Below are 17,237 nucleotides of genomic sequence, written 5' to 3'. Positions count from 1 at the left end.
AAAAGGAAACAGAAAAAGAAGGGAAAGAAAGTTAAGCCAGTCTTTTTCTAGCTAAGGTTGTCTAGAATGATATGTAATGAAAGGTCTTTGTGGATTTGATTGGGTGTGTGTGAGTATTCGTGGCACCTGTGCCTGCAGGGGGGCCGCACCAGCAGCCAAATGGTAATACTGGTGTATAATTACAGAGCACTTAACTGCATTCAGCCTTGGTTTGTTTCTCTGATAATTTCCACTTTCATTGTTCAAGAGGCTGTGGACACTGTGGAAGCTGAGGTTCAAGTACCTGCAGCTGTTGAGATACATGAATGTAGTAGCTGTTTTTAAAAGTTTCCAGTAGGAATGCTGTTTAAGAGGAAAGTTTAACAGAAGTACAGTTAAAATATTCTACTTACCTTTCCAAAGCCATAAAATCCTCCATCTTTAACTGGATCATTCTTTAGTCCTCTTTCTTCTTCATTTCACAAGCTGGCTAACCTCTCTCTTCACCCCACCACTAGAGCTGGTCCTCCTTCCCTGCTATTAAATTCTCAGTGTGGAAAAAGCTACTTCAATTCCTGTTCCCCTCTACAGACATAGCCCCATGTTGTATGCAGTTGTGATATATAACAGATTCAGACATTTTAAAATGTGTTAACCTGTTTATATAAAAAAATACAAATATTCCAAAAGGACAAAGACTTGCCAAATCTGAACACAAATCTGCTTCATTTCTTCCATTTCCCTCCTCCAACCAAACTGTTGAATACAGTATTTGTGTTTAGTTTTCTTAAAGTTTGGAATATTGGAAAACACAAAGGTAACACAAGCAAAAATTAATATAATTTCATTTCAGCACCTTGGAGAGAGTGTATGTCATCTGTTTTCCCAAAACCCTAAATTTCAGGAACAAAAATATAGGGATTATTTAGAAACAATACTGGTTAATTATTACTCTACCATTTTATCATATTTTAGAAATATCCTGTTCAAATTAATATAAAAATTGAGAGCCTTTATTAAATTTCCACAGTATGAACCTTAACTATTGCTTCCCTGATAGCTCAGTTGGTAAAGAATCCGCCTGCAATGCAGGAGACCCTGGTTCGACTCCTGGGTCAGGAAGATCCACTGGAGAAGAGATAGGCTACCCATGTCAGTATTCTTGGGCTTCCCTTGTGCCTCAGCTGGTAAGGAATCCACCTGCAATGCGGGAGATCTGGGTTTGATCCTTGGGTTGGGAAGATCCCCTTGAGAAGGGGAAGGCTACCCACTCTAGTATTCTGGCCTGGAGAATTCTGTGGACTGTATAGTCCATGGGGTCACAAAGAGTTGAACACAACTGAGTGACTTTCACTTTCAATTGCTTTGAATATTTGGTACTTTCAGCAAGCAATTCTGTTTGTTTCAAATTATGAGTTAACATTTTTAAATTGGTTACTAACAGTGTGCTTACTTTTGTCCAAAGTGTAATTGTTCTCTTCCTCTGAGTGTGCATATACATATGTGTATTTAGATAGATAGGTGATAGATATTCATAGATTGATTGATAGAGGATAGATGGGAGTAAGCAATAATAAATCAAATGGGATAAAATATTACCAATAGGTAAATCCGGGTAAAATCTGAGCAATTTTTATGTTTGCAATTTTTGAAGTCCAAAATTCTTTCCAAATAAAAAGTTTTGAAATTTCTGTGTGATTCAAACACGTACAACCAAAAATTCAGTCTCAACCTCTGCCCTTAGTCCTTTCTCTTCAAACATAGCCTGAGCTCCAGTTATACCACACTGCTTGTAATTTCTTCGGATTATCATGCTTATCCTCTTATCTACCTGGAGAATGACAACACATGGTACAAGACAGGGCATCTCCCCAGAAAAGCATTTCCCTGATCTCTGCAGGCAAGTGTTTTCTTCACCATAAGAAATGAATTCTTTTACATATCTGTCTTCATCAAAATACAAGATTAAAAAAAAATGAAACTGCATTTTTTTGTGACTCTGGGCATTTTGGTATTTGAGTTTCTTTATCTGTAATGTGGAGATGGTAGCACCTACTCATAGGGATATTTTGAGGATTAAATGGGTTACCTCATATAAAGGACTTAGAACCACCTGAGGAATAGCAGGTAGTTACCAATAGCAAGTAATGTTACCGACAGTTACTTATTATGCTGGTGCTCATGATGCGATGGTGTAAAGTAATACAGCATCAGAAAAGTACTAGACTAGTCAGTGTAGGAGGGATCATAGTATAGTATACACTAAAACTTTCATAAACTCATTAAATATTTTCAGGAAAATGAATGGATGATCAGGGAGTGCATTGCCATGATCTTGTGGGGAAGAAGTAATGAAGGTCTCAACCAAGGCCATAAAAAGAAGGGAATAAGATAAAATCAATTCTGAAAGACTTGGTGCAGATCTACATCAAGGGAAGGGATAAAAGTCATGTTGTCCTCATTGTCTTAGAAACTTTACAAATCCACATCTTAGGTGGTATTTCTAGGCTAGCTGTGGTGTCACTGCGGCCCTTGATATTGTCTATCAGACAATATGGATTAGCCTCTGACTGCCTTCAAATACTTTTCTCTGTGTTACACAAGACATTTTTTTAAGCTTAATTTATTGTATATGCGTGGAAATCTTTGGTTAGTATGTGATTTTCATTCATTCACTCAGTCGCTCAGTCGTGTCTGACTCTCTGAGACCCCGTGAATCGCAGCACGCCAGGCCTCCCTGTCCATCACCAACTCCAAGAGTTCACTCAGACTCACGTCCATCGAGTCAGTGATGCCATCCAGCCATCTCATCCTCTGTCGTCCCCGTCTCCTCCCGCCCCCAATCCCTCCCAGCATCAGAGTCTTTTCCAATGAGTCAACTCTTCTCATGAGGTGGCCAAAGTGCTGGAGTTTCAGCTTTAGCATCATTCCTTCCAAAGAAATCCCAGGGCTTATCTCCTTCAGAATGGACTGATTAGATCTCCTTGTGATTTTAGCTATATATTTGAAAGAATCTGGGCATGTCGTACTGGTCCAGGGGTTAAGAATCTGCCTGCCAATGCAGGGGATGTGGATTTGATCTCTGGAAGGGAAACTAAGAGCCTACATGCTGTGGAGCAACTAAGCCAGTGCGCCACAACTACTGAAGCTCGCGCAACTTGGAGCCCATGTGTCATAACTAGAGAATCTGTTATGATCTTTGTTGCACTGCAACAAAAGGTCTCGCGTGACACGACGATGATTCTGCATGTTGCAACTAAGACCTAATGCAGCCACATAAATATTTTAAAAAAAGAAAGGATACAGATCAAAGGTAGTATATAACCACGTAACAAGAGAATGGATTTTTAATGAGATTTATAAGCAAGAAATAGGAGGAGGAAAAAAAAGAGAAATTAACAGCTTAAGCTTTATTATGTTTAATATTAATTTGCTCATACCCTATAGGGCTTTGTGTGGAAAAAAGAATAAAAAAGATATAATCCTGGCACCAAGCCCTGTTTCATCAGAGAAATGAACAGATTTTGTGGATCAATGCAAAGATAAATGAATCAATAAATGCAAGAATACCACTGTCTTATCTCTCAATAGTATTTTATTTAAAAGTTCACAATTAGAGCACTTGTAACAACACAAAAAGTTTAAAAGTGACAAAGGCTGCCCTGTAGCAAAGATTTTTCTTGTATGGAGAAGGAACAAGGACTTTGTGCCTAAAATGTATAAAATTTAACATTGTATCAGGGGACTCAGTAGATCAACAGAATCTGTCCTCTGAAGGGAATGAATATAACTTCCAAGTTATTCCAAAGTGGGCAGAAAGGAGGGGTATGGGAGAGATGGCATAAATCTGAAGATTTCACTTGGCTCAGGTTAAAAATCCAAAGAGAAACAAGAACAAAACCTCAGTGGTATCCACCATCTGCTGACATACTACAAAACACAAAATTGCAAACCAGTATCCTTTTAATAAATCCATACTTTAAAGACCTCTGCTACACTTCTCAATTTAGTTCTGTGGGAGGGGATGATGATATTCCTGTATAAGCCAGAGAGAATGATTATTGAAAAGAAACAATACACGAACATCACGATGGAGGAGTTCTTAAATTAAATCCATATTTCATTTGAACCATTTTTAGAGTATTCTGCCTTGTTATATGAAAGTATCCTGAGTATGGCAGATGCTGTTTAAAAATGGCAATAGTGTCTGTAAAGAATATATACAAAGAGTTCAGAAGACAGAGCAGCAATTTTTTCTACCTTGATCATCATTAATCAGCACTATACAATGTTAGCTGCAAAGAAGCACGTAGATAAACTTGGTCCACCAAAGATAAGGCATTAATAAGCGAAGGCTCTCATGAAGAACAGTTACTTGGGGAGGACTCTCTAAGTAAAATTTTTTAAAGGTGACTGACAACAATTTAATTGTGAAAGAAAAGAATATTAAGGCACACCTAAGTACACTGAAATAAAGTTTGATATCAATATTTGTTTCTAGGAAAGAAAGCTGCAAATCAGTTCCTTTAGATAAAAAGTGGCTTAGGTTGATTTAAGAATGGAGACAGAGTGTCTCTATTTCTCTATAGTTTTTTCCCAGCACTGTACTGCCTGTAGTGGAAGAGACTCTTGGAGTCCACATTGCGAGCTTTCTTCACAGCTTCAGCAAAAAGTTTGGTCACCTGAAAATATGAAGTTAGGAATCTTAGCAACACACATGAAATGAAAGTGAATGTTCAATGAAGCAGGAGCAAAAAGTCACAGTTTCTGTTCCTGATTTTCAAAGGGGTATGGCATGAAAGACACAAACATTTTTATTTAATGGGGACTTTCTCCTATATCTCAGACCTCAACATGAATAAGCTTATTTCCCCTCACCATTCACAGAAATTAAAACTGACTCAGGGGGAAAAAAATACAATGGACAGAAATTTATAGGCTCTTTACAAACAGTTCTCCACGTGATAAATTTGTCGGGTCGTGTTCAAGTAGAAGAGAACATGCCTTCAGTAATCATTTCCTGTGGACTGGACAAGTGCTTGCACTATATCTGTGCTTTCAATTACCATTACCTGTTGCTTTTATGCGGTGCCTTTCATTTAGACACAATGGAATAAAATTGCATATCATTATTACATGCCATACCACACTTTTTATTTAGAGGATATTTGTATGTGTAATGAGAGAACCATGGTTATCCATGGCTTCTGGTTATCTCAACTCCTTGATCACCAACTGTCTCAGGCCATGACCTACCATAATAAACCGTTAATTTAGATTCTATTTAGAAATTCTTCTGCTTTCTGAAAGTTACAAGAAAGAGAGAAGAGAGGTGTGTACTCTCAAGAGAGGCACAGAAATAAAAACCCTCGTGTGGACTATGTTTGAGGAAAAGAACATACCTGGAAATTAGTGAGGAGAGCAATTCCACTGTCAACAGCTGTCCTCCGAATCACGTAATTATCGTGGACAAATTTAGTGTTGTTATTGGGGAGGTTAATCACCAGGTCAATGCTGCCATCTCTAATCAATCTGAAGAAATAAACAAAATAAATACAAGCTTGCAGGTGATGATGTATATTTTATAATTAGTTTTCAAACTACTAACGTAAATTAGTCTCAAAACCATTCAAGTCAATGGCATACTGAGTTGACTGACACCTGCCCTCCTTTATTCCTAAGTAGAGGTTCAAACTATACACATTCGGGGGATATAATATTTTTATTGTGTTCTTGAAAGAATGCTGTTGAATGTCTAACTAATCAAATGGAAATATATGTTTTATCTTTAAAATGCTACTGATAGCAAGAATTGGTAATTTGAGAGACAGTTACTTCTTTTACAAGAAGGTGGTTCTTCCAGCATCTAAGGCCATTCCACTCCCCACCCCTCACACCCACTTCAGATCAACTTTACTTCACTGCCTGCTTCCTAGTGTCTCAGCTGATGTTATGAAATACAGGCTGCCTGATTTTGAATTAAACCACTTCACATTCTGTTGCTGGGCTGCGATAAACATTAGGAGATGTTTAGATGTCAAAAGCAGGAAGCAGTACTAATTCTTGTTTTACAAAGCCCTCAGAAGGGCCTCTGGGCTTCCCTAGAGGCTCAGGAGTAAAGAACCGCCTGCCAGTGCAGGAGACACAAGACACGCAGGTTTGATCCCTGGGTTGGGAAGATCCCCCGGAAAAGGAAGTAGCAACACACTCCAGTATTCTTGCCTGGAAAATTCCACTGGACAGAGGAGCCTGGCGGGTTACAGTCCATGGGGTCACAAAGAGTCGGACACAACTGATGGACTAAACAATGACAACAAAGAAAGGCTTCTAGCATCATTGGAATAATTTGCCTTCTTTTATTAATTTGATGATGATTTGTAGGTTACTTTCTCAAGAGCCCTGACAGATAGTATATCATATACTGTTTGTTAGTTAGGACTTAGCCATCTAGTAGGCTGTAACATCCTGGAGCAACTGAGAATTTTCTCCTATGTACCTACACCACATAGTTCTGTATGTGTTAATGTGTCAGTGTTTCTGAAGGTTCAGGTAGTGTGCTGAAATAAATGTCTTACAAAACCTAATGAAGAAATAGCCTAAGGCATAATAACCAACCTAATGAAAGAATGGCAAATCAGGCAGTCTAATAGGTGACATTATCATATCTCTCCCCATGGTGCCCTTTAAGTAGCAAGTTCTCAATAAATTGACTGTTTGATTGATGCACAACCTCAGTGAATGCAGCTGGTTAATCTTACACTTGATATACACATGTATACACAATGCAAGTTGACATAAAACACAAAGCGCTGCATTACTTTCTTTGGGCCCATGATTCTCATCACTGAGATCTTGGTTGCTGTCTGTCAAAGGAATGGACATTTACTTGGAAATATTCTGAAAGATGCTACATATCACCATGTATATATATGGCATTATGTGTTTTACAATAACACCAAAGTTCATGAGAAGGAGGCTTTACTGTCATGCACAAATTTCCTCATTTAAATTGGTTAACTAAAAAGATTTTTAGAAGACTTGCAATAGGGTAAGGTGTTATATTTATATCATGTGTGTCTGCATACTCAGTTGCTCAGTCACGTCTGACTCTTTGTGACCCCACAGACCGTAGCTCGCCAGGCTCCTCTATCCATGGGATTTTCCAGGCAAGAATACTGGATTGGCTTGCTGTTTCCTCTTCCAAGAGATCTTCCTGACCCAGGGATAGAACCGGTGTCTCTATGGCCTCTTACACTGGCAGGTGGATTCTTTGCCACTGAGCCACCTGGCAAACCTCATACTTATATCATATTAGTTCCCAGAGCTAATTCTCCATCTATTTTGTTATCTCAGAATAACCTGCCCAGTTCTTACTTTCTGATGGGCGAGAGGCTGGGGTTCTGTCCTTCTTGAGATGGCCATGCCACTGGGGTAGCAGGTACATTGTTGGCATTGAGCCAGTCCGATGTGGCTTCCGTGGCGAAGAGCTGTATTTAAAATTTTTTTAAAAGTCAGTTACTGTAGCAGGGAAAAGCTTTCATGAAGCAAAGGGGCCCATTAGGACACTTGAGTCATTTAAAACATAGAGCAGGAAAAAACGGTGAATATGAGATGCAAAATTATGTCAGAAATAGAGATTAAGACAGAATCGATTGTTATAGGCATTTTAAATATTTTTAAAATATTTGCAATAAGAAAAAAATTAATAACCTCAACTGTAACTGCTTTTGTAGGAGAGAAAAAGAAAGTTATTGGTGACTGAAAATTCAGTTATCAGACCAATAAAGCCTCATGACCACAGGCCCACCTTGAGCCTTGGGACTCATTCTGTTTTACAGAACCAGGCTTTGTGTGCAGATATTCATGGCAAAGAAATTTTGCCTATAACTGTTGGAAACTATGACTTCATATGGAAACAGGAAAAGGAAAAAGGGAAAATATATGGAAATCCATTGAAACTTTATCCCAGTTCTGTGTTAGAAAAAGTCTCTAGGTTTTTAGCCAGCAAATTTAGTAAGTTTGTGGTAATAGTGCTAAAACTTAAAACTAGTCTTTCTAATTAGTTTATTTCATTGAAACTTTGAAATTATAAAGTTAGTCATAGTTTTCATATGGAGAGGTCATATCTTGCATGATTTTATTCCCCAATATTCTTCAATATTCTTTTTTGTGGATAGATTGCTGACAGAAAGCAATTAAGAAAAATAATATCACATACCTTGAAGCCTTCATTGTGTAATTGTTCAGCCACACCAAGGAATTGTGGACGGAATGATTGCTGAAATTAAAGGAATTTAACAAAATTCACTCTCTAGATACACGTTATTAATTTAATCATGCAATATAGCATTCTGTTATGCCATAAAAGGAAATGGCATGTGTTGCCTGGTGCTTTATATTCAAAGATGACAAGTTTCATCCTCCTAGAGTGATTATAAACTCTTACTTATTTTCTCATATAGATGAAATTCCATCCACATTGTCTTGCTTTCTACTGTCTTACTTTTTACACCTCAAATTCCTTTACTCATTGTTTAATCTATTGAGTGTCTGAGTATAGAGTCAGATTTACCCCTGGATTTACTTCTGGCTGGATCATTTTCCTGGTTAGAGAAAATTTAAAGTCATCTCTCTCAGGTGCTCAATGCCACATCAGCCTTTTTGGATGTTCTGCCTTTCAACCTGTTCTAATGGTTAAATTCTAAGTTTGGACTGCACTTCAATTCCTAGGCCTTGACCTAGCAATTCATGCAAAGTTCCCTACAAGTCAATCATTTGGAAATCAGTTGGGCATTTACTCTAAAGCAAAGAGTAAAAGAATGGACTCTGGAGTCACTAAGCTGCATTTCACTCTGTCTTTACCATGCATTTGTATGAAAAGTTAATGTCTTACCTCTCTGTGATGTATTTTCCTCAACTGTTAAATAGGAATAATTGTACAGAGGATGAGACGGTAGGATGGCATCATCAACTCAATGGACATGAGTCTGAGTAAACTCTTGGAGATAGTAAAGGACAGAGAAGCCCAGCGAACCGCAGTCCACGGGGTTACAAAGAGTCAGACACAACTGAGTGACTGAACAACAACAAAATGTCAGAGGGTCCCTGTGAGTATTCAGTGAGTGAAGTCTGCCATAAGCGTTAGTACAGTGGTCATGCTCGATTACACAGTTGTGTCCAGTTCTTTGCAACCCCATGGAATGCAGCCCTCCAGGATTCTCTGTCCATGGCATGCTCCAGGCAAGAATATTGGAGCAGACTGCCATTTCCTCCTTGGGAAGGGGATCTTCCCAACTCACAGATCGATCAAACTGGGATTTCCCACATTGGCGGATGGATAATCTACCACTGAGCCACCTGGGAAATTGTCAATTTAGCACAATTGCTGGCTCATTAATAGTTATCATTACATATTATTATTATTAAAATAATTGTTTTTTCAGCCTCACAGAGGCCATATTCCTGCCCCTGCACTCTAGCTCTGAAGCCTAGGTTCCTCTACTGGCTGTCACACTTAGAACACAAACCAGTATCATCCTCATATATGTTTTCCTTCCTACCAGGCTCCCTAATATTCAATCTTGCTGTTCAGATATTTTCTTAGAATTGTGTGCTCTTCTGAAAACCCCAGCTGGACCCATTCAATTTCTGGGTCCTGCCTTTCCTAGACTGTCTGTCGCCATCAGGGTTCCTTAATTCTGAACACACTTCCTTCCTGTGACCAAAAGCACATATGTGCAATACAGTGATCAGAGTGGAAGAAAACAAGCTCAGTAGCCTACCCAATCGTGAACTTCTGACCTTGATCCCATTAACATGAATGTCTGAGTAATCGAGCTAAACAGAATATGCAAAATTGTACAATGTTAAAAACATATCCATTCTGCTTCAAATGAGAAATTTTCACATTTTTTTGAACTATTTACAAAAGTTTGTAAACAGATGATATAATTTGGTTACTTTTAAAATATTTTATAATCTATTAGAAATTATATTAGTAATGGTTGAGAAAAGTCATGGATATGATCTTATTTCAGTTTTAGAGAAACTAAGAATTGTGATAAAACATCCAGATCCTTGCACAATTTTGATAATGTTCAGCCCACAAAACTTCCTAATACTTACTTGTAGAGGCTTTTTGAGAAAAGATCTAAATCCTAGGTAGAGACCCCAAGACTATGTTCAAATATAAAATCCTTTCAGAATCTGGCCCTCTCAATCCCAGAACTGCAATTTTATGAGAAGAAACTATTGGCAAATAGAAAAGATAAATGCAACAGGATGAATCTCAGCTAAAGCAGGCTCAGGGGTTATTCATGACAGCCTTCTAGAACACAAATTGTAACCATGCCCAAGGCAGTAGCTTTTCATTCCCACTTAGGACCCAACAGGAAGAAATGGGCTTAAATGCAAGAAGTTCATGGATAGATATAAAATTAAATAAGTATAAAATCAGAAAGCAATTCAAGACATTAAGGGAATTTAATGAGTTTTGTGGCAGTTTCTTTAAGAATAGATTAAGCAAAAGATTAGGACAATCTTTTACTCATTTGATTCTGCTTAAAAAGCAAGGGACTGAATTAAATGGCATTTTAGGTTTTCATGGTGTTTTAGATTTCTTGAAATATAGCAAATACATGTGAAATATTATAAATAAACCTCTGAATTTCATCAAGCACACCTAAAATGGAACATTACCTTGTGAACCTCTGCTAAACACACAGCAGACATAAGGAAGCATCAGAGCACAATGGAAGCTCACCATAAAGGTAACCAACACTTTTTGACCTGTTGATACATTAGTCAGGTACTAATCTCAATCTCTTACATTTCCCCCTAGCAAAAGTCACTAATAATATATGGCCATATGATAACATAACATTGCATCGATTTTCTAGAATATCATTTCACACGTATAATAGTTCTCAAGATGTGGCCTCCAGAGAATCAACATCACCTGGGAATTTGCTTAAATTATGAAAACTTGGACCTTACCAGGGATCTGCAGTTTAACAAACCCTCTAGTGCACATTCACATTTACATTTACATTTAGGAATAGGAAGTAAGAGGGGATAAGAGGACTACCCTTCATTCATTTTGTAATTCAAGGTGAAGATGCATTAACCTTGGCCAAAGACACTATGAAAAAGGTTGAGGGAGGAGTACTAGACTATAATTTTTTTTTCTTTGCCATTTTAAAGTAAAATAAGTCAGCAAGACCTCTAAGTCCTGCAGACACCAGTCAGAACCTCATTATGGAGCTGTTTCAGTGCTGTCCCCCAAGTGGAAAAGATAAATATTCGACATGACAGTATTGGCAGTTTCCAGCCAGGGAACTACTCTGCCTTCTGGTCTGGGGTGTTGGCTTTCATAGTCACATTATAAACTTCTATCAAACATGTATTGAACACTTGTGACACATAAAATAGCCTCTCTACAAAAAGAAATTACAGCTGTCAGCTTTCATCTGAGTAGCCCCAGATTTAATAGCTGAATGAAAATACCTGGGTAAGAAACCATTTGTTACTAAAGGTGAAAAGTACAAGCTGATTTATTTCCTGGAAAACATTTGTAAGAAAGAAAGTCCTTTAAAAGTAAAAAAAAAAAACCATATATATATATATATTTCCTCCAATTATCATTTCACATTAATCCAAATTCTGGCTATAGAACCGAAAGCCAGGTTAAGATGGTGTGATGTCTGTAAACTCTACAGGGATGTCAGGATTGACAACTCTATGGTTGTTCATAATGATTCTGTATAGAAGATAAAAGGTTATTCATGTCACTTGGAGTTGTCTTTTTCAAATAAAATTCTTGCTTTGTGTTTCTGAGCCATGCTGAAGCACAGATATCAGGATGAGGGCTGTTTACGAGCATCACTGAATAGCCCAATCAGAGGGCGAAAAACAGCAAGGGCTCTTGATTTGCTCTAGAGTAAATCATTTATTGTTGAAGAGTGTTCCAGAAAACTTCAAGACAAGGCAGATTGCCCACTCATAGATACTAAAAATAAATCATGATGGGATGAAAAGAGGCTAGAAATATTGCAAGAAAATCAAAGGTGATTTTGTTGCCACATAAACCTACATTATGCCTTTCTTATATTAGGGTCTATGCTTAAAAAGGCTCTTGGTAGACACACAGTGCCTGTAACAGTTAAGTTGACAAGAATCCTTTGATAAAACCTATATCTTGATTTTTTCCCCCTAAATTCTAGTTAGGCAAGATTGATGTTACCAAAATATTTCAAATTTCCCAGGTAATTTGACCATAGGATTAATAGTGAATGGACAGAAACAGTCTGTGTGCATAAAGGGGTAGGATAAGAAAAAGAAAAGAAAGAAAAATTAGGAAAATAAATCTAACCAACAAGCATGTATATACACCCACATGCACATACACACACACGATCTATTTATTAAATGTTGAAAAGTGGTTGATACTTGGTAGTGATAAACTGCTACTTAAAATATGAGTTAAACAACCAACAATAAGAAAAAATATTTCCTGTATCAGAGTCACTTTTGCCTTTCCTCCATAGTTCTCTTTTCCCCCTAGTTTTCTCTTGCAACCTGTTGTGAAAAATTAGAGGTAAGGTTTCTTCAATTAAATCCTTTACTCCTAGCAGCAGCTGCCTCAGGAGGGGGTGATGAAGAGAAAAGAAGGTCTTTTGAATGAGCTTATATGAATTCTTCTGGCTAAGTGAAATCATGTTAAGTAAGATGATTTTTTTAAGTACAGTGTATCCTGAAACATAGGTTCTAATTACTTTATTCACAGTTGCTATGAAGTTTAGATTTATACCATTCTAACTAAGAAGATGCCCAGTGAGTTAGCTATTAACTCTGATTAGCACCTTCTATCATGTTGTTCAGTCAAATTTATGACTATACTTTTAAAAAAAATCACTACAAATTAAAATCTTCCATATAGTAATGAAGATATTATACACTGACTATTGGTGATGGCAGCTTTTCTTTGCTTCCCATATAAAGTAGGTTAGAAAATGGTTCTTACCTATCTCTAGAGATTTAGAATCTTGATGATTAATTTTAACACAGCTGCAAGTATTTTGTTAAATGTCAGTTTATTAAATATTTTCTTGAATATACTTTTAAGCTCTGTAATTAAAATACGTATATATTTAAATTCCTAATATTATGCATGCATGTACAGAAAGAAAGTTCTTTGCAAAAATATATGTAGCTGCTAGAACATTGATTTCTTTAAAAAAGAATAAACTGAAAGGTAGAACATTGCTTTTAGAAGTCTTCTTTTTTCCCTATGAACTTCCTTCTTTCCCTACAAAGCAAAAATTCTGTTCACTCTTGCCGAAATCATACTAGTACTTCATAGGGATCAAATTAATTTTTGCTTTATATTTCCCTGCAGCGCTGAAACAAACAAGGCACAATTTTATACATCACTGCCTTTTTAAAGTGGTATTTTAAAATGTTAGCACTATTATGATTAGTTGTGAGGACAGGGACTAAGGGCATGGTCTCCTCTGAATGCCCCCAGGTCTCACATTAAACTTTAAGCCATAACTGGAAGCTGGACAAATACTCTCATACTTGTGACTTAATAATACTTAATACCCATTATAACGTGATGAGTCTCTCATATGGTGTGATGTGTCTCTAAACTGCCATTAAGCTTCACAATTGCAAGTCATCTTGTTAGCCTCTGTTCTAACTGTTCTCCATCGCCCTTCTGGCACCTTTATGAAGCAAAATCCCAGGTGACTCTTTGCAGAAACTTCTCCAAAGCCACCCATCCAGTCTCCAGAGTCTAATTTACTGACACTAAGGCACCCTAATGCAACAGCATCTATAATAATAACCCACTACTTGAAAATACCTGGTATTTTTCTAATTACAATTTTACTGATGTGTACAGAACCGTGCAGGGTTTGAATTGATTGAAAGAATGGCAGGGGTGATAGATAAGACCATCTATTGTTTTTATAGGCCCAGGGATTGCTAACCTCCAATGAAAGTGAAAGATCAGTTGAGAAACATCTAGTATTTTTTAAAACTTTATAAACAAATAGTTTGTATATTCTTGCAATAATTATTCCAAAGAGTAATAAGAGTTCCCTGGCTCCCATTTTGCCCTAAGATTTACATTTGACTCGCAATAATAAACCAATGATGTCCTTTTCATCATATGAAGATATTCACTTACAATTACTACACCCTGCTTTGACTTAGAAGGTTTACTAAGTAATAATATTTCAAGAACTTCCACAGTACACTGTGGGATGGGCTGACTTTCTTAAGCCCATTACGTGACTGTCCTTTAAGAACTTTCATGGAGAACTTTTAATTACGTTAAGAAAATTTCTCAAATAATGCCCATGTCTTCTTCACCTCTGAATCTTTGATATTTAGTAGAAATTGAAATGTGAATGAATAAATGAATGTAATGAAGGAAAGAACAGAGGTTTGGAGCGGGTAATATTCATTTCAGTTTGGGATATGTTGGTTTTGAGACATCCAGATGGAGGTATCCAGCAAACTACTGGAAACAGAGGATGGCTGAGGATTAAGATTTAAAGATGATAGTTTAAAATGGGAGAGTGGATAGACATGAATGAGCTGGCAAAGGGGAAAGTCAAGAGAAAATGCTAGACACAGTCACAGAAAAAAGCCATGAGACCAACTTTATGGAAAGCTTCTATTCAGAGGCTAAGGACATAGTACTAAGAGCAAGCCATGTAGAAAAGATGTAACCAAGAGAAAGAACAGAGTCCTTTTAAAGGTACCCTGAATCCCACTCAGAATAAACATCCTTCACTAGAGCTTTTTTTCTTTCTTTCTTTTTTTTTTTTTGTTTATTCACTTTTTTTGTTTTTTTTTTTGTTTGTTTATTGCTACAAAAGAAAAAGGCAAAAATTCAAGGACTATACAGAGAAAAAAATGTCCATTATTTCTCAAATTTGCTGGCTTTTTAGTGGAATCTTAAAAATATTTCCCCTCTTCTCTAGCAACATTAAGGTCACTTCCCCTACCAGCTCCCAGCATGCACACAACCACACACTACCTACCTGAATTCCAATCAGGATGCCTTTCTGGGGTATCTTAAATCCTGTAGAAAGCATTGCCTTTAGGAAAGCTGTATGAATACCTTCACCAAAGCAAGCAACCTGTTCAGAAGAAATGAAAAAAAATAAAGTAAAAGGAAGCAAATGACAGTCACCCAGCTCTACCAAAAAAAGAAACACAAATGAAGTCATAGATGCCTATGCTAGATTTTATTGAGTCGCCCAAAGACCATGCAATCTGAATCTAGGGATTAAAAGTCTGGCCAGGGCAGATGTATCTTATGTTTTTAATTAAACATAATGAATGAATAAGCAATTCTTTCTCCATCCAACAACACTCCATAGAGCAACATAACTGGATTCTACTGTGAGATATTTGGATACAAATTACAGCTTCTGGCCCATAACATGGTGAGCTGCCAAATGTTAATATGACTTAATGTGTAAATAATAGTATATGTATGTGTACTATGCAACAATGCATGAATTCATGGGTCAGTAGCATAAATGCGTAACTGCTAATCAATTGGTTAGGAGTTATTTCATACATATGGGAAAGCCTTCTGAGAAATTCAGTAAATCTGTGAAAATCTCAAAGGAACTTCTTCATTTTTATTACCTTCATAAAATGAGGCAATATACCTTGCTATCAGTTCTTAATACTACAGCCCAAAGTTAAAAAAAAAAAAAAGGAAAGAGAAAGTCCAAATTAATATAGTGTTGGGATATACAGAGCCTTCCTGTAGGGTAATAGCACTACAATATAACTACAAGTTGATTAGCTACCCTAACTATGGAATAAGGGGTTAATCTGAGCATGATGAAAGTAAGCCTTGACTTGTACATCATTATTTGACAACGGTAGAGAATCACCATTAGAGTAAATAACACTGATGGCTAAATTTGTTCCTTAAGCAAATGAGTCCTTTACTGTCAAAGGAAAGTTCTCATGACTATGATATTCTGTGGACCACTAGGACCTGCTGCTTTTTACACCACAGTGAACGTTTTCTGTGTTCAAGTACTGGCTAACCAACTTAAGAAATATCAGCCTAAGTTAATGGGACCCAAACCCTACCGAAAGAACCTAGGCAATTTCATCATAAGTGCATATACAAACACAAGGTTTCAGCAGTTTTCTACAAAAAAACAGAAACTAGTTAAGGAGGTGCTAATGGTAAAGAACCTGCCTGCCATTTCAGGAGATGCAAGAAACATGGATTCAGCCCCTGGGTTGGGAAGATCCCCTGGAGCATGGAATGGAAAGCCATTCCAATATTCTTATCTATAAAAGCCCATGGACAGAAGAGCCTGGTGGGCTACAGTCCATGGGTCACAGAGAGTCAGACACAACTGAGCACAAAGATTAGGACTATCATCCCCACCTCATCATTAGGAAAGCTAAAGTTTTATTTAATCTCACAACAAGCCATTTTAACACTGAAAATGTCTCTGGAGCATAACTGAGATTTCACTGAGCTAGAATTATTATTCTGATTTCAGTAATAAAACAGAACTTGTAACAACACACTAAGTGACATTTGGAAATATGACTCTAATAATGGAAGAGGAATTATCTCTCTGTACTTCTAAAACAGATACGAGGAAGGGGAGGGCTGAATTTCTAATTCTTTCATATGTTCGTATTTCAACAATTCCAATAATGTATGTCTGGAGGCAGAATGGACACAGGTGCTGAAAACAGACTTGCCACACCAGAGAAAACAGCACGGAGGAAAACAGATCTCACCCTGATCTGAATCCTAGGCTAGCTGAAAACAGCCCTGCTACTGAGTGACCCTGAGATCAAGATGATCATCAGAGGACCTCCTTAAACGGCAGGGAAATTCAGCATTACTTCCCTTGTCTTCAAGTTAGTTTTTTCTCGTCTATTAAATTAACAGAAGCAGCAAAGATACTAAGAGAAGGCAATCATCAGTCCAAATACAAACAAGATAGCCATTTATTCCTCACTGTCTCCCTTCCTGTCTCACTTGGCTTCTCATCACAGATTTTGCTTGTAACCAGGCAACCATATAAAACATCACGTATTTGTTGCAATTAAGTCTTTTCCCCTCTCAGGTTTTCCTCAACACCAAGAGGAAACAATGATGCTTCCGAGTCTGATGTTGCCACTCTGGTGTGCACTGATGAGAATCTGAAGGTTGTGTACAGTAAGTCTGTCAAGGGCTAGGTGATTCATACAAT

General features: G+C 37.3%; 1 protein-coding gene across 1 annotated transcript in view; it reads right to left on the bottom strand.

Annotated features, from left to right (window-relative positions):
* Positions 1-3,556: 3,556 nt before the first annotated feature.
* The window catches only part of CPS1 (carbamoyl-phosphate synthase 1), a 140,392-nt gene continuing 126,711 nt past the window's right edge, over positions 3,557-17,237 (bottom strand). The window contains exons 34-38 of the mRNA XM_068967575.1: positions 15,033-15,131; positions 8,198-8,257; positions 7,354-7,466; positions 5,382-5,511; positions 3,557-4,661 (exon numbers count right to left, since the gene is read on the bottom strand). Coding sequence (XP_068823676.1) covers positions 4,563-4,661; positions 5,382-5,511; positions 7,354-7,466; positions 8,198-8,257; positions 15,033-15,131 — 501 coding nt within the window. The 3' untranslated portion in view covers positions 3,557-4,562. The remainder of the gene's footprint in view (positions 4,662-5,381; positions 5,512-7,353; positions 7,467-8,197; positions 8,258-15,032; positions 15,132-17,237) is intronic.

Source organism: Capricornis sumatraensis, chromosome 3, assembly GCF_032405125.1.
Source record: "Capricornis sumatraensis isolate serow.1 chromosome 3, serow.2, whole genome shotgun sequence".
NCBI lineage: Eukaryota > Metazoa > Chordata > Mammalia > Artiodactyla > Bovidae > Capricornis > Capricornis sumatraensis.
Note: the sequence above shows the minus strand (reverse complement) of the source record. Positions and strands in the feature narration are given on the sequence as shown.